Source organism: Bombus bifarius, unplaced genomic scaffold, assembly GCF_011952205.1.
Source record: "Bombus bifarius isolate JDL3187 unplaced genomic scaffold, Bbif_JDL3187 scf7180000009772, whole genome shotgun sequence".
Taxonomy (NCBI): domain Eukaryota; kingdom Metazoa; phylum Arthropoda; class Insecta; order Hymenoptera; family Apidae; genus Bombus; species Bombus bifarius.
Window position 1 is genome coordinate 1 of NW_022885327.1, and position 26471 is coordinate 26471.

At 31.3% G+C, this 26471-nt stretch overlaps 1 protein-coding gene and 1 pseudogene across 1 annotated transcript; both read right to left on the reverse strand.

Annotated features, from left to right (window-relative positions):
• Positions 1–17976: 17976 nt before the first annotated feature.
• On the reverse strand, positions 17977–21891 carry LOC117215711 (annotated as a pseudogene).
• Positions 20770–21680, reverse strand: LOC117215708 (peptidyl-tRNA hydrolase ICT1, mitochondrial-like). Its single transcript, XM_033462126.1, has 3 exons — positions 21674–21680; positions 21022–21209; positions 20770–20907 (listed from the first exon to the last, which is right to left on the reverse strand). Exons 1-3 carry the CDS (start codon positions 21678–21680, stop codon positions 20770–20772), a joined length of 333 nt encoding a protein of 110 aa, XP_033318017.1.
• Positions 21892–26471: the final 4580 nt, after the last annotated feature.

Here is a 26471-nt window from a genome sequence, read left to right on the forward strand (position 1 = left end):
GGTTTCCTCGAGATAAGGACTCATGGTAACTACAACTGCCGTACATTCTCTACTATTCTCCTCGATAGGAACATGATGAGATCCGTTCCTTTTTTCAACTACGATCGGATTTGCAAAGTCGGATTAAGACTGATCAATTACTTTGTCTTGCCGCATTTCTATATCTACTTTAAACACCTCCGGGTGTCTATTACAATCTTTTTTCTCTACTTTACGAATAGAAGCATTTCCGTCCTTTATGTTTAATTCGACGGTATTCAGGAAGTATGTGCCAATTATGAACGAGTGTTGCATCAAGGTATCTGAAACTACATGTATCGTTACAACGTACGACTCATCATCTATCACAATATTCGTCGAAAATTCTTCGAGTGTACAATTTCTTCCGGACCCGATACCAATTTTCACATACTGATTCGCTCTCATTAAAGTTAGTTCGCTACCGGTATCGGTATTGTCGCATTTCGATACGATGTGTCCGTACTCTCTACACTTAAAGCACTTGGGTCCTCTCGACCTATTCGGGCACTCTGCACACTCATATTCTTCGTCGCCGCAATTGTAACATCTCGTCTTCTTCATATCTCCAGATTGACTGGGCATCCTGCTCCTTTCAATTTTGGCTAGCTTCACAATCAATTTTGCTCTGCGATAATTCTGTTCCTCGTACATGATTAATCTCTTCCTCAATTCTTTAATGGATGTAGTAGACTTATTGTTTTCTTCATCTACTATTCCTTCTACAATATGCTCCACTTTCGCCTCGTCTTCCATATCAACATGGCTGGCTATTTCAAGCATGCGGTACATATTCAAGCATGCGGTACAATTTATATTCTAGAGAAAAATGGCGCGCCCGGGCGAATAGATGGCGTTAAACGCAATGATCCCAATTGAACTGAAAAGTCGTTATGTATTAAGGGACTTGTGTGTAGAGGATGGTTAATCGAGAGATTTATTAGACGAGATTGCCCGTTGTAGAAACCGTCAAGTATATTTTAAAATGATTAAATAAATAAGAACAGATAATGTTCGCAAAGACGCTCGTATTAACGGATTCGCTAAGACAGTGTATAACCGCTCGCTCATAACTCGTTAGTAACTGATCAATACTCGGTAGATAGTCGGTAGAGTCATAGGACGTGGCGGATCGAGAGCGACTCATGTTGTTGTGCCTCGGAACACGGACATCGCCTTGACGCACGAAACATATCGATAGGTAAACTCCGGACAAAACAAAGTCACCGTTATGGGCAATCGTCGATCTAAGATGAATTCAAATTTTCCGACTCCCCCCCCCCCTCCCCCAGTATAAATAAACGGACGTGATCGCGAGTTTGTATATACCGAGTACCTACGAATTATCGATCAATATCTACGAGTTATTATCCGAGTTATCCGAGTTATAGTTATCGAGTTTTTCGCAAGCGACCATACCCTAGCTTCGCGAATACATTTGTACGAGCGTCTCTCGACGGTATTTATATTTATTCGTATTTATTTTATATATTCTAAATATATTTGAGGCGTTGCAGCAGCAATTTCTCGTATTCTCTAAATTATTGATCCTCACACGATCCACTACATGATCGATAACTCTTTACGATTGCGTCCGTTTAAACTGGTACAGTATAAACTGGTCGGAGGAGAATCGGAAAATTCAAATTCGTCTTCGTTCGACAGTTGCACGTAGCGGCAACATAGTTTTGTCCGGAGTTTATTTATTGCTACATTATGTATGTCCTAACGATATTGATACTCCGAGGCAAAAAAACAACATAATTTGAATTGTCCTCTAGCTCATGTACCTCTACATGTACTTTCAAGGAGCAAAACTGGCACAGTCCCGCTTGTGACGCGAAACGGAGATTATCGTTTCCCTTCCTTTAACGCATTTTGCCATTGAAAGACACGAATTTCTGTGACTTGTTTTATCTCTGTTATAAAAGTTGATATTTACAATTCTGTAGTTTTTATGCAAACGTAAAAGGTAAGTAAATATTAATAAATATTATAATAATATAATATAGTACTGTATAATAATATTAATAAATGCTTCGCTATTTACTTGTTTTATTTCCATTAAAGTATATTGTATTTTTCATTAGAGTACTTTCACTTTTATTTGGTGTAATAATAAACATATACGTTAATATTCATTGACATTAGTGTAATTGTAAGCTTCACTGTAAATTTAATAAAATTGATAAGAACGGTATTGTTAACAGTGTATATATTTGTAATTAAACTAGATTTTATTCTCAACGTTACTTCATTATTTTATTATTGTTTCATATAAATATTTTTTTTGAAAAATAATTTACATATGCTTCTAAGTTAAGTGTTTGTATTAATTGTTACATATGTCATAATTTCAACCACAATATTAAATTATGGTATATATTATTAAAAAGTATAGTTTAATGTATATATTAAATACTTATGTAGTATCATTGAGCTGTGCCCAGCGCTGTAGAGGTCGCTGTTGGGTACGGCCGCTCTTTTCCTCATTTTTTGTACCGTGGAAGAAAAATCGGACTCCTACGTTCGTAACCTAAGGCGCTAACCACTTCGTCGTCCGACACTAGTTAGTGTCGAGTGGTGCTATTTAACTATCGAGTGCCACCACAGGCCCTTCTTTCCACGATACTACACTTATAAAGAATTTATTTGTAGATTTATCGGTTGTAGGAATATCGGTACTACATCAAAGAATCGGATTAAAGCACTAATTACCAAAGATATATTGAATATACGTTGCTTGGGTGTTAAAAAATCTGTTAACGACCATTTTGGAGATACTTTGCTCAAACACCACAACCTGGCCCTTCAACTTCAACTACGCCGAAAGTTTTGAAGAGCCGAGCAAAAAGAGAGGGTTGAAGGAAAGCTGCAATTAATATTAAAAAACAACAGTCAATGTCACTTGTTGCAAAATTACGAAGGCCATTAATTCGTGACGATGACAGTAATGTAAATGTTTGTATCATATTATGATGAAATTTAATATCTTTAATCTTACCCCAAATCTCATGTTACTGATCAATACTAACCTTTATATATAGTATCTAATAATGATACCTAAAAGATATCGGTTAATTAATATGTTGAAACGTAATCGTTTAATGTATGTACATTGTGCATATAAATTCTATTTGTTGCGTCGCATGGAGCAGCGGAACCCCAGCCACCGCTACCTGGCGGCCAGCGGCCCACCTACCTGCTTCCAGACCCTCAATAAACTCAATGACCGGCCATAAAACGTCACCTTCTAGCTAAATTGTTTCCAGATGTGTGTCGAGCAATCTAGTTGTCTAGAAGCATTTCGGTTTATGTCCGGATTAGCAAAATCCTTGAGTTGTTATGCTATTAAAAAAGGCTCGGAAAAGGCAGGTAGTCACCGAACGAGAAAACCCAACACATAAACATAGGATAGAAACGACTGGTTTTCCCCAGCAATAAAATCACCCCGGACACTGGTGAGAAATGCCTCATGTCCTGCTTCTTTAGCGGGGTCACGACCAATCGGCATCAAGCTTTCCTTCGGGGAAAACTAAGGGGGAGTCAGTCAGCAGTCAGTCAGTGAGTCAGTCAGCAACCTCGGGAAGTCTCAGTTCGCAGCAACGATTCGCGCTTACGCTCTCGCCCTCTCATCCCCTGATCTTACGTTCTAACCGAGTCCAACCGTATCCCGGTTGCTGTCAATTCACCACTCAGTGTATACACAGTGTCTTAATAAAACACAACTGAAAACCCGTTACAGCAGTGTGCACTTCAATTAACCACCTCTATTAGCCTAAACGCAATAGGGGATCGATCATCTCGCGGCGTCGATTGAACAATCGTAACAGGAATTTACGACTCCTGTTGATGCGCTTCTACACGATCGTGTCTCCCCGCGAGTGAGAGAACACTATTATAACGTAATTAAATATATCCTACATTTTTAGAGGAAACGTGAAAACCGATCTAAAAAAAAGGAAAAGTGCTAGAAGTAGCTCAGAAGAAGAAATAACACAAAGCCCTACAAAACATAGTAAATGAGAAAAGTGTTTTAAGCGAAACAATTTCAAGGAAGATCGCGGGTACTTCACAGACACATTCACTATAAGAGAAGATGCAATACAGCCAGAAAAGTGTTCAATGACAACAAGAAATAGTAATAGAAAGAGAACTTTTTCACAGAGTGAAAACACGAAGATGCATCAGCTAAAAGAAGAAGATGAGTCATTCCCTGAAGTGAAAAAGTTTCAAGCAAATATTCAGAAACAAGAAATTAAAAAGCGGCAAAACAGATCTATGACATTGTGTTTCGATCGTTTTTAGGTATATGGTATAACGTTATTACGTATTACGTTATATGGTATGTCGTCATAACGTATTACGTGATATGATATGACGTTATAACGTATTACGTTATATGGGACGACGTTATAACGTATTACGTTATATTTTATAACGTTATAACGTAATACGTTGTATGCTATGACGTTATAACATATAACGTTATATGCTATAACTTTATAACGTAATACGTTACATGGTATGTCGTTATAACGTATTACGTTATATGGCACAACGTTATAACGTATTACGTTATATGATATAACGTTATAACGTAATACGTTATATGGGATGACGTTATAACGTAATAGGTTATATGGTATGACGTTATAACGTATTACGTTATATGGAATGACGTTATAACGTATTACGTTATATGATATAACGTTATAACGTAATACGTTATATGGGATGACGTTATAACGTAATAGGTTATATGGTATGACGTTATAACGTAATACGTTATATGGTATGACGTTATAGCGCATTACGTTATATTGCATAACGTTATAACGTATTACGTTATATGGTATAACGTTATACCGTATTACGTTATATGTCATAACGTTATAACGTAATACGTTATATGGTATGACGTTATAACGTATTACGTTATATGATATAACGTTATAACGTAATACGGTATATGGGGCGACTTTATGACGTATTTAGGTATATGGTATAACGTTATTACGTATTACGTTATATGGTATGTCGTTATAACGTATTACGTTATATGGCATAACGTTATAACGTATTACGTTATATGATATAACGTTATAACGTAATACGTTATATGGGATGACGTTATAACGTATTACGTTATATGGGATGACGTTATAACGTATTACGTTATATGGGACGACGTTATAGCGCATTACGTTATATTGCATAACGTTATAACGTATTACGTTATATGGTATAACGTTATACCGTATTACGTTATATGTCATAACGTTATAACGTAATACGGTATATGGGGCGACTTTATGACGTATTTAGGTATATGGTATAACGTTATTACGTATTACGTTATATGCTATAACGTTATAACGTATTACGTTATATGGTATGACGTTATAACGTATTACGTTATATGGGATGACGTTATAACGTATTACGTTATATGGAATGACGTTATAACGTATTACGTTATATGGGATGACGTTATAACGTATTACGTTATATGGGACGACGTTATAACGTATTACGTTATATTGCATAACGTTATAACGTATTACGTTATATGGTATAACGTTATACCGTATTACGTTATATGTCATAACGTTATAACGTAATACGTTATATGGTATGACGTTATAACGTATTACGTTATATGATATAACGTTATAACGTAATACGGTATATGGGGCGACTTTATGACGTATTTAGGTATATGGTATAACGTTATTACGTATTACGTTATATGGTATGTCGTTATAACGTATTACGTTATATGGCATAACGTTATAACGTATTACGTTATATGATATAACGTTATAACGTAATACGTTATATGGGATGACGTTACAACGTAATAGGTTATATGGTATGACGTTATAACGTAATACGTTATATGGGATGACGTTATAACGTATTACGTTATATGGGATGACGTTATAACGTATTACGTTATATGGGATGACGTTATAACGTATTACGTTATATGGTATGACGTTATAACGTATTACGTTATATGGAATGACGTTATAACGTATTACGTTATATGATATAACGTTATAACGTAATACGTTATACGGGATGACGTTATAACGTAATAGGTTATATGGTATGACGTTATAACGTAGTACGTTATATGGTATGACGTTATAACGTATTACGTTATATGTTATAACGTTATAACGTATTACGTTATATGGTATGACGTTATAACGTATTACGTTATATGGGATGACGTTATAACGTATTACGTTATATGGGATGACGTTATAACGTAATAGGTTATATGGTATGACGTTATAACGTATTACGTTATATGGTATGACGTTATAACGTATTACGTTATATGGGATGACGTTATAACGTATTACGTTATATGGTATGACGTTATAACGTATTACGTTATATGGTATGACGTTATAACGTATTACGTTATATGATATAACGTTATAACGTAATACGTTATATGGGATGACGTTATAACGTAATAGGTTATATGGTATGACGTTATAACGTAGTACGTTATATGGTATGACGTTATAACGTATTACGTTATATGTTATAACGTTATAACGTATTACGTTATATGGTATGACGTTATAACGTATTACGTTATATGGGATGACGTTATAACGTAATACGTTATATGGGATGACGTTATAACGTAATAGGTTATATGGTATGACGTTATAACGTATTACGTTATATGGTATGACGTCATAACGTATTACGTTATATGGGATGACGTCATAACGTATTACGTTATATGGTATGACGTTATAACGTATTACGTTATATGGAATGACGTTATAACGTATTACGTTATATGATATAACGTTATAACGTAATACGTTATATGGGATGACGTTATAACGTAATAGGTTATATGGTATGACGTTATAACGTAGTACGTTATATGGGATGACGTTATAACGTAATACGTTATATGGTATGTCGTTATAACGTATTACGTTATATGGCATAACGTTATAACGTATTACGTTATATGATATAACGTTATAACGTAATACGTTATATGGGATGACGTTATAACGTAATAGGTTATATGGTATGACGTTATAACGTATTACGTTATATGGAATGACGTTATAACGTATTACGTTATATGATATAACGTTATAACGTAATACGTTATATGGGATGACGTTATAACGTAATAGGTTATATGGTATGACGTTATAACGTAATACGTTATATGGTATGACGTTATAACGTATTACGTTATATGTTATAACGTTATAACGTATTACGTTATATGGTATGACGTCATAACGTATTACGTTATATGGGATGACGTCATAACGTATTACGTTATATGGTATGACGTTATAACGTATTACGTTATATGGAATGACGTTATAACGTATTACGTTATATGATATAACGTTATAACGTAATACGTTATACGGGATGACGTTATAACGTAATAGGTTATATGGTATGACGTTATAACGTAGTACGTTATATGGTATGACGTTATAACGTATTACGTTATATGTTATAACGTTATAACGTATTACGTTATATGGTATGACGTTATAACGTATTACGTTATATGGGATGACGTTATAACGTATTACGTTATATGATATAACGTTATAACGTAATAGGTTATATGGTATGACGTTATAACGTATTACGTTATATGGAATGACGTTATAACGTAATACGTTATATGGTATGTCGTTATAGCGTATTACGTTATATGGCATAACGTTATAACGTATTACGTTATATGATATAACGTTATTACGTATTACGTTATATGGTATGTCGTTATAACGTATTACGTTATATGGCATAACGTTATAACGTATTACGTTATATGATATAACGTTATAACGTAATACGTTATATGGGATGACGTTACAACGTAATAGGTTATATGGTATGACGTTATAACGTAATACGTTATATGGGATGACGTTATAACGTATTACGTTATATGGTATGACGTTATAACGTATTACGTTATATGGAATGACGTTATAACGTATTACGTTATATGGGATGACGTCATAACGTATTACGTTATATGGGATGACGTCATAACGTATTACGTTATATGGTATGACGTTATAACGTATTACGTTATATGGAATGACGTTATAACGTATTACGTTATATGATATAACGTTATAACGTAATACGTTATATGGGATGACGTTATAACGTAATAGGTTATATGGTATGACGTTATAACGTAGTACGTTATATGGTATGACGTTATAACGTATTACGTTATATGTTATAACGTTATAACGTATTACGTTATATGGTATGACGTTATAACGTATTACGTTATATGGGATGACGTTATAACGTATTACGTTATATGATATAACGTTATAACGTAATACGTTATATGGGATGACGTTATAACGTAATAGGTTATATGGTATGACGTTATAACGTATTACGTTATATGGAATGACGTTATAACGTATTACGTTATATGATATAACGTTATAACGTAATACGTTATATGGGATGACGTTATAACGTATTACGTTATATGGAATGACGTTACAACGTACTACGTTATATGGGTGACGTTATAACGTATTACGTTATATGGGACGACGTTATAGCGCATTACGTTATATTGCATAACGTTATAACGTATTACGTTATATGGTATAACGTTATACCGTATTACGTTATATGTCATAACGTTATAACGTAATACGTTATATGGTATGACGTTATAACGTATTACGTTATATGGGACGACGTTATAACGTATTACGTTATATTTTATAACGTTATAACGTAATACGTTGTATGCTATGACGTTATAACATATAACGTTATATGCTATAACTTTATAACGTAATACGTTATATGGTATGTCGTTATAACGTATTACGTTATATGGCATAACGTTATAACGTATTACGTTATATGATATAACGTTATAACGTAATACGTTATATGGGATGACGTTATAACGTAATAGGTTATATGGTATGACGTTATAACGTATTACGTTATATGGAATGACGTTATAACGTATTACGTTATATGATATAACGTTATAACGTGATACGTTATATGGGATGACGTTATAACGTAATAGGTTATATGGTATGACGTTATAACGTAATACGTTATATGGTATGACGTTATAACGTATTACGTTATATGTTATAACGTTATAACGTATTACGTTATATGGTATGACGTTATAACGTATTACGTTATATGGGATGACGTTATGACGTATTACGTTATATGGAATGACGTTATAACGTATTACGTTATATGGGATGACGTTATAACGTATTACGTTATATGGGACGACGTTATAGCGCATTACGTTATATTGCATAACGTTATAACGTATTACGTTATATGGTATAACGTTATACCGTATTACGTTATATGTCATAACGTTATAACGTAATACGTTATATGGTATGACGTTATAACGTATTACGTTATATGATATAACGTTATAACGTAATACGGTATATGGGGCGACTTTATGACGTATTTAGGTATATGGTATAACGTTATTACGTATTACGTTATATGGTATGTCGTTATAACGTATTACGTTATATGGCATAACGTTATAACGTATTACGTTATATGATATAACGTTATAACGTAATACGTTATATGGGATGACGTTACAACGTAATAGGTTATATGGTATGACGTTATAACGTAATACGTTATATGGGATGACGTTATAACGTATTACGTTATATGGGATGACGTCATAACGTATTACGTTATATGGGATGACGTCATAACGTATTACGTTATATGGTATGACGTTATAACGTATTACGTTATATGGAATGACGTTATAACGTATTACGTTATATGATATAACGTTATAACGTAATACGTTATATGGGATGACGTTATAACGTAATAAGTTATATGGTATGACGTTATAACGTAGTACGTTATATGGTATGACGTTATAACGTATTACGTTATATGTTATAACGTTATAACGTATTACGTTATATGGTATGACGTTATAACGTATTACGTTATATGGGATGACGTTATAACGTATTACGTTATATGATATAACGTTATAACGTAATAGGTTATATGGTATGACGTTATAACGTATTACGTTATATGGAATGACGTTATAACGTAATACATTATATGGTATGTCGTTATAACGTATTACGTTATATGGCATAACGTTATAACGTATTACGTTATATGATATAACGTTATTACGTATTACGTTATATGGTATGTCGTTATAACGTATTACGTTATATGGCATAACGTTATAACGTATTACGTTATATGATATAACGTTATAACGTAATACGTTATATGGGATGACGTTACAACGTAATAGGTTATATGGTATGACGTTATAACGTAATACGTTATATGGGATGACGTTATAACGTATTACGTTATATGGTATGACGTTATAACGTATTACGTTATATGGAATGACGTTATAACGTATTACGTTATATGATATAACGTTATAACGTAATACGTTATATGGGATGACGTTATAACGTAATAGGTTATATGGTATGACGTTATAACGTAGTACGTTATATGGTATGACGTTATAACGTATTACGTTATATGTTATAACGTTATAACGTATTACGTTATATGGTATGACGTTATAATGTATTACGTTATATGGGATGACGTTATAACGTATTACGTTATATTTTATAACGTTATAACGTAATACGTTGTATGCTATGACGTTATAACATATAACGTTATATGCTATAACTTTGTAACGTAATACGTTATATGGTATGTCGTTATAACGTATTACGTTATATGGCATAACGTTATAACATATTACGTTATATGATATAACGTTATAACGTAATACGTTATATGGGATGACGTTATAACGTAATAGGTTATATGGTATGACGTTATAACGTATTACGTTATATGGAATGACGTTATAACGTATTACGTTATATGATATAACGTTATAACGTAATACGTTATATGGGATGACGTTATAACGTAATAGGTTATATGGTATGACGTTATAACGTAATACGTTATATGGTATGACGTTATAACTTATTACGTTATATGTTATAACGTTATAACGTATTACGTTATATGATATAACGTTATAACGTAATACGTTATATGGGATGACGTTATAACGTATTACGTTATATGGAATGACGTTATAACGTATTACGTTATATGGGTGACGTTATAACGTATTACGTTATATGGGACGACGTTATAGCGCATTACGTTATATTGCATAACGTTATAACGTATTACGTTATATGGTATAACGTTATACCGTATTACGTTATATGGTATAACGTTATACCGTATTACGTTATATGTCATAACGTTATAACGTAATACGTTATATGGTATGACGTTATAACGTATTACGTTATATGGGACGACGTTATAACGTATTACGTTATATGGTATAATGTCATAACGTATTACGTTATATGTTATAACGTTATAACGTATTACGTGATATGGTATGTCGTTATAACGTATTACGTTATATGGTATAACGTTACAACGTATTACGTTATATGGTATGACGTTATAACGTATTACGTTATATGGGACGACGTTATAACGTATTACGTTATATGGGATGACGTTACAACGTAATAGGTTATATGGTATGACGTTATAACGTAATACGTTATATGGGATGACGTTATAACGTATTACGTTATATGGTATGACGTTATAACGTATTACGTTATATGGAATGACGTTATAACGTATTACGTTATATGATATAACGTTATAACGTAATACGTTATATGGGATGACGTTATAACGTAATAGGTTATATGGTATGACGTTATAACGTAGTACGTTATATGGTATGACGTTATAACGTATTACGTTATATGTTATAACGTTATAACGTATTACGTTATATGGTATGACGTTATAACGTATTACGTTATATGGGATGACGTTATAACGTATTACGTTATATTTTATAACGTTATAACGTAATACGTTGTATGCTATGACGTTATAACATATAACGTTATATGCTATAACTTTATAACGTAATACGTTATATGGTATGTCGCTATAACGTATTACGTTATATGGCATAACGTTATAACATATTACGTTATATGATATAACGTTATAACGTAATACGTTATATGGGATGACGTTATAACGTAATAGGTTATATGGTATGACGTTATAACGTATTACGTTATATGGAATGACGTTATAACGTATTACGTTATATGATATAACGTTATAACGTAATACGTTATATGGGATGACGTTATAACGTAATAGGTTATATGGTATGACGTTATAACGTAATACGTTATATGGTATGACGTTATAACTTATTACGTTATATGTTATAACGTTATAACGTATTACGTTATATGATATAACGTTATAACGTAATACGTTATATGGGATGACGTTATAACGTATTACGTTATATGGAATGACGTTATAACGTATTACGTTATATGGGTGACGTTATAACGTATTACGTTATATGGGACGACGTTATGGCGCATTACGTTATATTGCATAACGTTATAACGTATTACGTTATATGGTATAACGTTATACCGTATTACGTTATATGGTATAACGTTATACCGTATTACGTTATATGTCATAACGTTATAACGTAATACGTTATATGGTATGACGTTATAACGTATTACGTTATATGGGACGACGTTATAACGTATTACGTTATATGGTATAATGTCATAACGTATTACGTTATATGTTATAACGTTATAACGTATTACGTGATATGGTATGTCGTTATAACGTATTACGTTATATGGCATAACGTTATAACATATTACGTTATATGATATAACGTTATAACGTAATACGTTATATGGGATGACGTTATAACGTAATAGGTTATATGGTATGACGTTATAACGTATTACGTTATATGGAATGACGTTATAACGTATTACGTTATATGATATATCGTTATAACGTAATACGTTATATGGGATGACGTTATAACGTAATATGTTATATGGTATGACGTTATAACGTAATACGTTATATGGTATGACGTTATAACTTATTACGTTATATGTTATAACGTTATAACGTATTACGTTATATGATATAACGTTATAACGTAATACGTTATATGGGATGACGTTATAACGTATTACGTTATATGGAATGACGTTATAACGTATTACGTTATATGGGTGACGTTATAACGTATTACGTTATATGGGACGACGTTATAGCGCATTACGTTATATTGCATAACGTTATAACGTATTACGTTATATGGTATAACGTTATACCGTATTACGTTATATGGTATAACGTTATACCGTATTACGTTATATGGTATAACGTTATACCGTATTACGTTATATGTCATAACGTTATAACGTAATACGTTATATGGTATGACGTTATAACGTATTACGTTATATGGGACGACGTTATAACGTATTACGTTATATGGTATAATGTCATAACGTATTACGTTATATGTTATAACGTTATAACGTATTACGTGATATGGTATGTCGTTATAACGTATTACGTTATATGGTATAACGTTACAACGTATTACGTTATATGGTATGACGTTATAACGTATTACGTTATATGGGACGACGTTATAACGTATTACGTTATATGGGATGACGTTACAACGTAATAGGTTATATGGTATGACGTTATAACGTAATACGTTATATGGGATGACGTTATAACGTATTACGTTATATGGTATGACGTTATAACGTATTACGTTATATGGAATGACGTTATAACGTATTACGTTATATGATATAACGTTATAACGTAATACGTTATATGGGATGACGTTATAACGTAATAGGTTATATGGTATGACGTTATAACGTAGTACGTTATATGGTATGACGTTATAACGTATTACGTTATATGTTATAACGTTATAACGTATTACGTTATATGGTATGACGTTATAACGTATTACGTTATATGGGATGACGTTATAACGTATTACGTTATATTTTATAACGTTATAACGTAATACGTTGTATGCTATGACGTTATAACATATAACGTTATATGCTATAACTTTATAACGTAATACGTTATATGGTATGTCGCTATAACGTATTACGTTATATGGCATAACGTTATAACATATTACGTTATATGATATAACGTTATAACGTAATACGTTATATGGGATGACGTTATAACGTAATAGGTTATATGGTATGACGTTATAACGTATTACGTTATATGGAATGACGTTATAACGTATTACGTTATATGATATAACGTTATAACGTAATACGTTATATGGGATGACGTTATAACGTAATAGGTTATATGGTATGACGTTATAACGTAATACGTTATATGGTATGACGTTATAACTTATTACGTTATATGTTATAACGTTATAACGTATTACGTTATATGATATAACGTTATAACGTAATACGTTATATGGGATGACGTTATAACGTATTACGTTATATGGAATGACGTTATAACGTATTACGTTATATGGGTGACGTTATAACGTATTACGTTATATGGGACGACGTTACAGCGCATTACGTTATATTGCATAACGTTATAACGTATTACGTTATATGGTATAACGTTATACCGTATTACGTTATATGGTATAACGTTATACCGTATTACGTTATATGTCATAACGTTATAACGTAATACGTTATATGGTATGACGTTATAACGTATTACGTTATATGGGACGACGTTATAACGTATTACGTTATATGGTATAATGTCATAACGTATTACGTTATATGTTATAACGTTATAACGTATTACGTGATATGGTATGTCGTTATAACGTATTACGTTATATGGTATAACGTTACAACGTATTACGTTATATGGTATGACGTTATAACGTATTACGTTATATGGGACGACGTTATAACGTATTACGTTATATGGTATAATGTCATAACGTATTACGTTATATGTTATAACGTTATAACGTATTACGTGATATGGTATGTCGTTATAACGTATTACGTTATATGGTATAACGTTACAACGTATTACGGTATATGGGGCGACTTTATAACGTATTAAGGTATATGGTATAACGTTATTACGTATTACGTTATATGGTATGTCGTTATAACGTATTACGTTATATGGGACGACGTTATAACGTATTACGTTATATGGTATAACGTTACAACGTATTACGGTATATGGGGCGACTTTATAACGTATTTAGGTATATGGTATAACGTTATTACGTATTACGTTATATGGTATGTCGTTATAACGTATTACGTGATATGGTATGACGTTATAACGTATTACGTTATATGGGACGACGTTATAACGTATTACGCTATATGGGACGACGTTATAACGTATTACGTTATATGTTATAACGTTATAACGTATTACGTTATATGTAATAACGTAATAACGTAGTACGTTATATGGTATGACGTTATAACGTATAACGTTATATGTTATAACGTAATAACGTAGTACGTTATATGGTATGACGTTATAACGTATTACGGTATATGTGGCGACTTTATAACGTATTAAGGTATATGGTATAACGTTATTACGTATTACGTTATATGGTATGTCGTTATAACGTATTACGTTATACGGTATAACGTTATAACGTGTTACGTTATATGGTATAACGTTATTACGTATTACGTTATATGGTATGTCGTTATAACGTATTACGTTACATAGTTCTACGTTTTAAGGTATAACGTTATATACTGTTATGTTTTAACGTATAACGCTATGTAGTATTCCGTTATATCGTATGACGTTATCTAGTATGACGTTATAACGTACAACGTGGTATAGTATTACGTAATAGCGTATAACGTTGCATTGTATTACGTTATGACGTATAACGTCATATAGTTTTACGTTATAACTTATAACGATGTATAGTATTACGTCATAACGTATAACGTTATATAGTATTACGTTATAGCGAATGACGTTATCTAGTATTGCGACATTAAGTATAACGTTATATAGTACTACGTTATAACGTATAACGTTAAATAGTATTACGTTATAACTTATTACGTGGTATAGTATTACGGCATAACGTATAACGCTGTATAGTTGTACGTTATAACTCAGAACATGTATAGCATTGCATTATATCGTATGACGTTCTAAGGTATTACGTTATAACGTATAACGTTATAAATTATTACGTTATAATGTATGACGTTGTATATTATTACGTTGTAACGTGTAACGTTACATAGTATTACGTTTTAACGTATAACGTTATATAGTACTACGTTATAACGTATAGCGCTTTATAGTATTACTTTATAACGTATGACGTATAGTATTACGTTATAACGCATTACGATATAAAGTATAACGTTATATAGTACTACGTTATAACGTATAACGTTAAATAGTATTACGTTATAACGTATGACGTTATATAGTATTACAGTATAACGTATAACGCTATACAGTGTTAGTATATAACATATAACGTTATATAGTATTACGTTTTAACGTATAGCACTTTATAGTATTACGTTATAACTTATAACGCTATACAGTATTTCGTTATAACGTATAACGCTATATAGTATTACGTTATATCGTATGTCGTTGTATAGTATTGCGTTACAACGTATGACGTTATATAGTTGTCGGAGACGAAAGAACACCGGAGCCTCTGGAATTTTGGATAATCCCGCAACATTGTAATCTAGAGTCTACAATAGCTGGAATTAAACAATTGTAGTTATTCAATCCGATTGTAATTGTTCGAGATTGGTGATAGTGAGCTTTGGCTCGAGGCGACAGTCTGTCGCCGAACGTAGCCGCGGTCACGTGATGATCGCTTTGTCTAACAAAGGTAATGGAGTAATTCTATAGCTCTCCTTAAAAGAAATATTTCTGGCTTCACGCGACAGTAAACATTTCAACGGTTTCTGTCCTGTGGCTCGCCACACGCTGACCCTATTATTCGAGTAAGATGATTGCCAGATGTGGATGCGTCTCCGCAGTACATGTTCAGCTAGCCTGAGGGCCCGTTATAAATCTTAAGATTTAGCTAACTAAAGTCCTTCAAACAAACAGTCTTTGTCCCAACTACGAGAAGATAGAGGAGACTTATTTTTCAACGAGCGACGTCTCCCACTAGCAACTTTCCCTCGAGGGCGGCTAGCATCTTTTTCTAACCACCGATATGGAGATTGAGCAATTAGCGGCAACGCCAATTTCCCTTACTTTCTGAACGAAGGCTATCCTCGGCGAATCCTATGATCTCGTATCCTTAGACACACCCCATTATAGTTTTCCTCTGTGGCATCGTCGGGACGGAAATTTATTCCTTCTTGCGATCTCATCAACGGAAAGGGTAACACCTTGCGACCCGTGATTATTACGCGTCCGACTTAGATTTTGTGAGCACGTTCATCTATCATCCCGTCGACCGCGGATTCGTTATTGAACCTAGGATCATTGTTATTAGTTTCTCGAGTATCTAATTACCACGGTTACTTGCCCAGTTCTATGATAATCGTATTTGCACTAGTCAATGTCTTCTCTATTGCATAACGACCCGTATAATCCAAACGAAGATTCGTTTCACGCCCTTAGCCCTAGTTCTAGTGTGGGCCCGACATAGTATTACATCTTGCCCTAAGAATAGGGTCTGTGTGTGGCGAGCCACGAGACAGAAACCGTTGGAATATTTACTGTCGATTGCCGCTAAAACTATGTCTTTTTTTATGAAGAGCTATACAATTGCTGTATACCTCTATTAGGTAAGAACGTTCATCCCGTGACCGCGGCTACGTTTAACGACTAGTTGTCAGTTTGGGCCTAAGCTTATTATCAAAATCTGGGACAATTATAATCGGGTTAAATCAGAAAGACTAAAGTATTGGAGATTTTCTTAAGAATTCCAAAGGAAAGCTCCGGTGTCCTTTCATCTTCGACATATATACATCTTAAGGGTTTTTTACCACCGTCAGAATTATTCGATCGCGACGACTATTAATATATTTCCTTTCATTGACACCTATTTATAGTTATTGTAAAAATGTGCGTATAGATATCGATAATCACATGGACGGTATATTTTGAAATTTTTGTAATTGTTTTTTGTAATGGTTAAATATCCTCATCCGTGTGATCTAGCTTACAAACGTCACGTTTTTCCTGTTCAACCTTCAAATCAAAATTCCTAATTTCTGCTTCTCCTACAGAGTCTAGAATATCATTATCATCGTCGTCATTGAGATCACGATCGATTAACAAGTCACTGTCACTATCTAGAGAGCCATCAGTTTCATTTGATTCTTGAATAGTCCCTCTCTGACGTCCAGACATACTTTCGTAAATATGATGTTGTGATATTTGCATTCTTGATGGTCGGCCAGCTATTGTATTACAAACATGTTTTAATAGTTATTAATTTTGTTAAAATAATTAAATATTATAACATGCTCTTAAAAATGTTGAGAAAAAAACTGCACTATATTTTTACCTGATTTCAATTGACTACTTATTGTTATTTTCCCGGTATTTTGTTTTTCTGTATTAGCGAGAGGAGACGGAGGCTCTTGAAGATTAATAGGTAATATAGAATCATTTCCTTCCATTATGCTTTCAAACTTAGCATCTTCAGCCTTCATGTTTTCTAATTGGTTTCGTTTTGTTTCTTGCCTATTATGAATTGGAAAACATTATATTATGTTTTCTGCATAGTAAGCATTAATTTTTCTTATTCCTATATGTATCATCTTTCAAATCTTTCTTGCTCTGTCTTAGCTGCATCTTCATACAGATATTTAAGGTATGCAAAGTAACGAAATTTTTTATGTAGTCGTCTTATAAAACTTTTAATTCAACTTCAAATTTTTCAAATTCTTCCATAAAGACTGGGTGTACCTTTCTTGATGTTCGTAATCTCTTTTGGTTGCTGTCAAGCTTTGCACATCATCTTTCGATTCTTGTATCCAAACTTTGCTCTGTGTCCTTTAATCATTAAAGAAATTATAATATTTAGAGATTAGAGAAATTACTAAAGAATATTTTACTGTTCTAAGAATAAAATGAAGAGGTAGTAATACCTTAACATTCTCTTAACATTTGTTTTTTAGTGTCATCAATTTCTTTATGTACATTTTCTATAACACTTTTAAAGGCCATCTCAATTTCTGTGATGTCAAATTGTCTAGCAACTTTTGAGTTATGAATCTCTCTGAGATCAACTTCACAACCTAATAAGTCAAAAAGTGATGTACCAGTAACAGTCAATTGACTGGCTAACTGCCTAGTTGATTTCAATTCATTTACTTTATTGGAAATGTCAAAACTAACTGAACTAAAATTACCATCAGACATTATACTGTTATTAGTACTATTATTTTGTGCATCGTATAGTAATGTGGGTACTTAGTAATTCTTTTACAGCATAGCCATCAGCTTGGTATAATTTTTTTGTATTTAATTTGACATTTGTTTTTAAAGCCTGTATTAAAATCATTTGACAATGATAAATTTCAGTATAAAAATATAAAAACAACATAGTATAAACAGTACAATATTAATTCATTAAAAAATACAAATATTAATTTGCTATTTTTATTTTTTTATAATTTTATTAATGAGAAGTTGATACTTCCAGAGGAACTTAAAATTAAAATTAGAAACTAAATTAATTAGGTACCTTTTCTATGCATGTTTAAAAATTAAATAATAATGAAGAAATAAACATAGAAGGTGAAAATATAAATTGTAAAATTCGATGATGAAACATTTTATATTCATGAAATATAAAACTAAAACAATTAAAAATTACAAACTGTAAGTTTTATTACCATAAATTCAACAACTGCACGTATTAATGAAATATGCTCTTCTTCGGTATTATGCTCATTAGATATATCCGCATCTGGGTCAAATCTTTTGAGCAGCCAAACAAGAATTTCAGCATCCAGTGGAAAATTTGGCAGTAGAAAACTTCCAACAGAAATTAATCTAGGATAACCAAGGACTTGCATCATTTCCATAAAATCTATCAAAAAAATAAATATAATTATCGTATCACGTTATATTTTGATTTACGTTGAGCACATTGTCAAGGAAATATCGAATTTCATATATTGTATATACATATATATAAGACACTATTTTTCTTTGAATCATAGGCTCAAAAGAAGGCCTTCGAAAATATTACTCAAAATTTTGATTCATATATTTTTTCTACTTCTGTTGTAACCATAAATACATACCAAATTAAGAAATTTAATTGAAATTATAGTAACTAAATCGTAATATATCAATTTTTGTAAAGAATTTCAAGTTTATATAATGTAATACTCATAATTCGCAAATGAATGATGGTACATAATGGTATTCAATATTTACATCAGAATGACAATTATTAATTAATTGAATTATTTTTTTCTAAAGTGGATTAATAGATTTTAGAAAATTCATAAAAATTCATAATAATTAGTCAAATTAATAAAAATTAAGAAAATCACCATCTAATATTAAAAATCACTAATATTTGAAATCATTACTGCTATAATAATGCATACATATATTTTCTATGATTATATATTTTGTATTATATTTCGTTTATTGAAAAGTGTATTGTTGTATGTGCAACATATAACATAAAGAAGATTAAAAGTCTATAGTAAGAGCTCCTCTAAATTGTTTGATTTCAGAACGTCTTCGTTTTTCAAAAAGTCTTTATCTTGCTGCTCTAAGATGCTGTTTTCTTTTTATTTCCAAAGTTTCAGGAGGTATTTCTGATGGTGTTTTTTTAAGAGCTTCAGCTAAATTTAATTGTTGAGATCTTGTTACTTCTGACTTGATTATTAAGTAACCCTCTTTAGATAATTTATTTTTGTATTGTAATGATATAATTATTTAAAACTTTTCTTATGTGAAATTAGTACTTATAGTTGTGACATTTGTTTGTAGTTGTGAAAAATTACATACCTGTTCCAATAATTTATTTCTAATATCCTCTGCTAGCCACGTAGCATTTTCTGCATGCAATCTTAAATCTACTTTGCTATTTGTGCGATTTACATGCTGTTCTCCAGCACCGCTGCTACAACTATAGATGGTATCAAGTTCTTTAATTAGTATACAGCCATCAAATTTAGCATTTGAATCATCATAACCTGTGAATGTTATGCAATTATATAATATAAATAATTCTTAATTTCATAACGTATAAGATAATTTTAAAAAATTGTTTAGTTAAAGTTAGTTATGTTAATTTTATTTTATACATAAGTATAAAAAATATTCTAAGCAAGATTTTGAATAAATAATTAGGGGATTTCGTACGTGAAATCAACAAAATAAAATGTACGAAATAGTAGATTCTAGTGCATTATTAAATTACAATAAACTTACAAAGGTTGGGTGTGAACCGTATTAAATTGCTTGTGGGATACAATAAGCTATAGCTTATCAAGAAGAAAAGCACTTTTGTAAGCAAAGTCTCTTCTAAGAATACAAAATTGATTATGTATTATATCTGTCTTAAAAATTCAAGTCCACTGTCTGCTGACAGTAATCACTTTGTCGTTTCTTTAAATTTTTAAATCATATCATAACCTATACCGCGGTAATAACAAACGTGTCATCTGAACATTGCTACTAGCTACAAGTTCCAAAATCGATTCTCATAAAAATTCTTTGTAATATTTCGATATTTCGATTTCAATATATGTTAAGCAGTCGGTGAAAGATGCTGTTTTGTGCCTATTTAACGCAATATTGATTTCACTTATTATAAAAAGTGCATGATATATTAGTGGTTAGTGTTCTGTTTATGTCGATTATAGTGAAGCATGTGGTAAGATATTTCAAGTAAGTGTATTTTTTGTTAAATTATAACATTTAATTCATGTAGCAACGCCAGCAAATTTTTCAATGTCTCAGTACTTTTTTAAGTTAAAGTTAATTCATTTCAATTCAGTTGTCAGTATCGTGCTTTATATGTTCTCGCATCACTGGGATAATCAGGAATGACTAATTTAATATGATTTAGTAATATCTAAAAACTTATTACAATTTACAATGTTACAAACCTTACTACAATTTCTTGTATATATGTATATATGTATCGTAAGTGTATATGCATACGTATTAATATAGAAGGCAAAATTATAAAATTTTACATAAAATAGAAATCAATTGAGAGAAATAGAAACCAATAGAAACTAACAAATAATAGTGAGTAAATCGACGAATTTCGAAATTTGAAAAACTCATTCAATACTATACTAATTAATAAATACAAATTAGCATCAATTTTTAAAACGAGTACAAAATCGCATCAATATTTTTATAATGCATTTTTGTCTCACGTGTTTGGAGAGCTTCAGAATCCTCTAATCATTATATTGTAATTTTCAACGTTATCGATTCATCGTAGAATATAATTACAGCATGTGCAATGGTTCAGAATTCAAACTGTAAATTTTGATTCGAAATTACAAATAAAGTATAGAACATAATTTTACAATACTTGTTTATCTCTATTATAAAACAATTTAACGTAATTCATGCAGAACAAATTTATAAGAAAAGGTTATTGGGTATAGAAATTATCATGAGGGCTAGATTCATTTAGTTAAGAAGAAGTACACAAGAAATTGTCACATACTACCAAAAAATCAAAAAATTGTACATGACATTTGATATTTTACAATTCCAGGAAATAATACGAATCTTGTTAATAGTCCAAATTTAATTACACACGATTAATAATATTGATTTCGATGTACACAAGTAAGTACAACATACATACAATTATGTTATACACAACTATAACACACAATACATAGAATTTTTCTTTGATGGAATGTTGGTCGCGTGTAACACCTAATGATTACTAGGTATTAAATTTCACAGTGAGTGTGAATGACTATCTCGTAAAACAATGAAAGCACCAGTATACATTTGTTTGCGGTTAGGTTTTATTACCAAAATTACAAACCGGAGAATAATGAACTGGTCAAGGTTGCTGACGTATTAACGCATTTCAAAAGAAGGAATATTCATAAATATTGTGACCAAACAATTTATATAATAATTTAAGAATTTTCTAATATTTTTAATGCCTTATGGGAATGTTACCAAAGTGTTAAAGATTATTTTTCCTATTGTTCAGGCAAATGTTTTTTTCAGGTATAAATATAAAGGGAATAGACAATTTGAAATTATTAATGAATTAAAAGAATATCATAGTAAGGAATAGGTTAACCCATCGCAAAACTATATTCGCAAGCTGTATCATTCTTTTTCAAAATGTATAGTTAACAACACTAACGCCTTGTTAGAAAAGAAACGTCTTAATTTTGAGAATGTGTTGCCATTTTACTCGATCTTCCTCTTTTGCTAATATAAGAATAAGTAATGAAATTCCACTGTACAATTAAGTGTTGTATTACTCGGGAAAGTATTTGAACAGTTATCATAGAAATTACAGAACTTACTGTACAGAAGTTACGAGACATTTACCACAAAAAAATGTTTAAGAAAAATTAGTATACGGTATGAATAGCAGTCTTACACCTATAATTAGTATTTAATATTATAGTATTATAATATATAATATTAATATATTTGACTGAATATTGAAACTTATTAACAGAGTGAATAATTGACTGTTTAAATATTTCTGAGATCTCTGCGAAATATGTACTTGCACTAAATATTTTGTAGCTTTCATCTACAGTTTCAATAGTACTAGATAATTCTAATCTTTATAGTCGTGATCTTATCGTAATCTTACAATTGTAATTCCATTACAGTATTAGTGAAATTTTAAATTGTTTCTATACGTGAACGCGTATAAACATAAATTTCTACAGTTGGTTTCTCTAACATAAGTGTTCGAATACCGTTGTAAGATAGTAATATTTAAATATCTATCTAAAAATCCAATAATAGTTCTGATGTGCTATTTTTCTGTCTGGAAGTATTATTCTTAGTCAAAAAACTGATAAGTCGGATATTTAATATTTTTAACGATATTCGGTAAAACTACGTATTGTTGTAAAGTACACAAAACTATTGGCGTAATCGTTGTTTTGCAATGGTCTGAAGGATTGCATAAACGCATTCTGGAAAAGACGGTAATAACTGACAAGCGATCTGCCGCAAGGACGCCGAACTTCTTAACTCGACTGTGCGTTTTTCCCGGCTAAATACTGTGACAAGGCCGCTGCTTTACGGTGTCGCGGGTTATTGCACCGGCGAAAATTTATTTGTCATAAGTCGTAAAATCGATCGGACTGATCGATGATCCAAAACGGCTATCGTCAGCCCTCTATTTCGAATTACGTGTGTAATTAATTTACGAAACAGATTCAATAATAGGATGTACCTTGTTTCGTCAAGTACACGTGATTCTGATTCAATAATATACAGTTAAATTCATGTAGAATTGGATGTAGAAAGTATTCGTACACTCTTTAAAACAGAATAACTTTTTTAAAATTGAATCAAACAACTTGAGTCTTTTTGATAAGATAGAAGTTTACTAGATGACATGTACAAAATTTTGGGAAAAATTGTCGTTGGTCCTGAAGAATATAGTAAAGGTCACTTTTTACAACTTTTTTGTCTAAGGTTGTAATAAAAATTTTGAAACGCACATTTTGTAGATGTATGGTCAGCTATATACAATGCTACAGTGAACATTTCATCGAAATCGAATGACGTCACTATTTGCTACAAACAGTTAAAAATGATGAAAATTGCAATTGTTCAGTGAATTTCAAATCTTATGAAACATTTTGTATATAACTGGCATAAATCTTCAAAATGTGTCATTTACATTACCATTACAGACTTAAATAGAAAAGTTGTAGAAAGCGACCTTTACTATTTTCCTCAAGACCAATCACAATTTTTTCAAAATTTTTTGTACATCATCTGTATGTAGTATATAGTAAGTATCTTCTCAATAGAATTCAAGTCGTTTAGTCTAATTTTAAAAAAGTTATTCCATCTCAAAGAATATACGAATACTTTTTACACCCATTGTATATGTATAATATCGAGGTATAATATCATATAAATCATTCATAAGTATTCACACATTTGGTTGATTTGTATTAATAATGTTTGAATTCGCTCAAAACATGAAAATTAGTAATGAATTAATCATTAGAGGCAGCATTTACTATCGCCCTATGGAGTCATTGTTTTCAATTATTTGTTAAAATAATAATAATATATTTTATTATTTACTACAGATAGTATTATATATACATTTGCTATTTAAATATCATTGCTTGTATTACGTCATCAGAGACCTTTTATCAGTTAAAAAGAATCTTGTTTAAAGGAATCTGACTTATAATTCAGAAATTAAAAGATCTGAAGAACTTATCAAGTAACAAAATTGTTCTGCAAGTTTTAACAATTATGAACACTAGCTGTAATACTGCATATTAGTTTTTAAAAGTTTGTTTAATCATATCATAATATTCATAGTATGTTATACATACGCAGCTATAACTACAAGAAATAAACTCATTGAAATTAGATTTATCTGTAATTGTACAATTAAGATATATGTTAACAAAAATAGGTATATGTTCGGTATTTTTAAGCGGTGATGTAATTGAATATAGTATATACATATATATTACAGAGGTTAAGAAACCTTGCTATGATAGAAGTGTTGTACGTTTTATTGGAAAGATATTTTTATGTGTATATATATACATGTATATACAGGTAGAGAAAATACTACATTATGTATTATATTAGGTTAAGAATCTATACGTTAGGTCAGATGCGTAAAGAAGACTGTCTAAAATAATATTTTTTGAGAAATTAGATTTATTAGAAATTAAATTCTATTCGTTTTGTATAAATACATATAAATATCTTTTTCATTCTATTAATAATATTCATTATAAAAATATTCAATCAAGATGGGACAGTGTTTCCCAAGAAATATAAAGATGAGGAATGAGATTCCAATAGCGACACGTATAAGTAAAAACGAGTGACTTTACACGAAGAAATCGTAAAAGTGTAAGAATTGAAAAGGTTTCAGTAAAGATTATTCATTTAATGCTGTTTCGTTCGAAGCTTCATTTTTGAAATAATGAAACAATAAACAGTAACAAATGAGGGTCTGGATGCTTTTACGATCTATATTATCACTTGGCACTGTTATATTTAATAGTACTTCATCTAAGACAGTTTGAAGCTTCCTGGGAAGAGCCGTGTCCAGAGGAAGAAGGCTTCCGACGTTTCGCCAGTATTGCAGCTGGCTTCAGAATGTCGCGCTAATACTCGGAAGATGAAGTAATATTAAATGTAACAGTACCAAACGTAATGTGAATTGTGATAACAAAGGTAGTACAATTAATATGTGAATTAAGACCTCTGTGATTTTGTTAAGAAAC

What these genes read in the sequence shown, in the direction of transcription:
- LOC117215708 (XM_033462126.1), bottom strand. An exon ending in GAAATAAATTATTGGAACAG is followed by an intron (nt 20,908 to 21,021) that starts GTATGTAATTTT and finishes TTATCTAAAGAG; the next exon opens with GGTTACTTAATAATCAAGTC.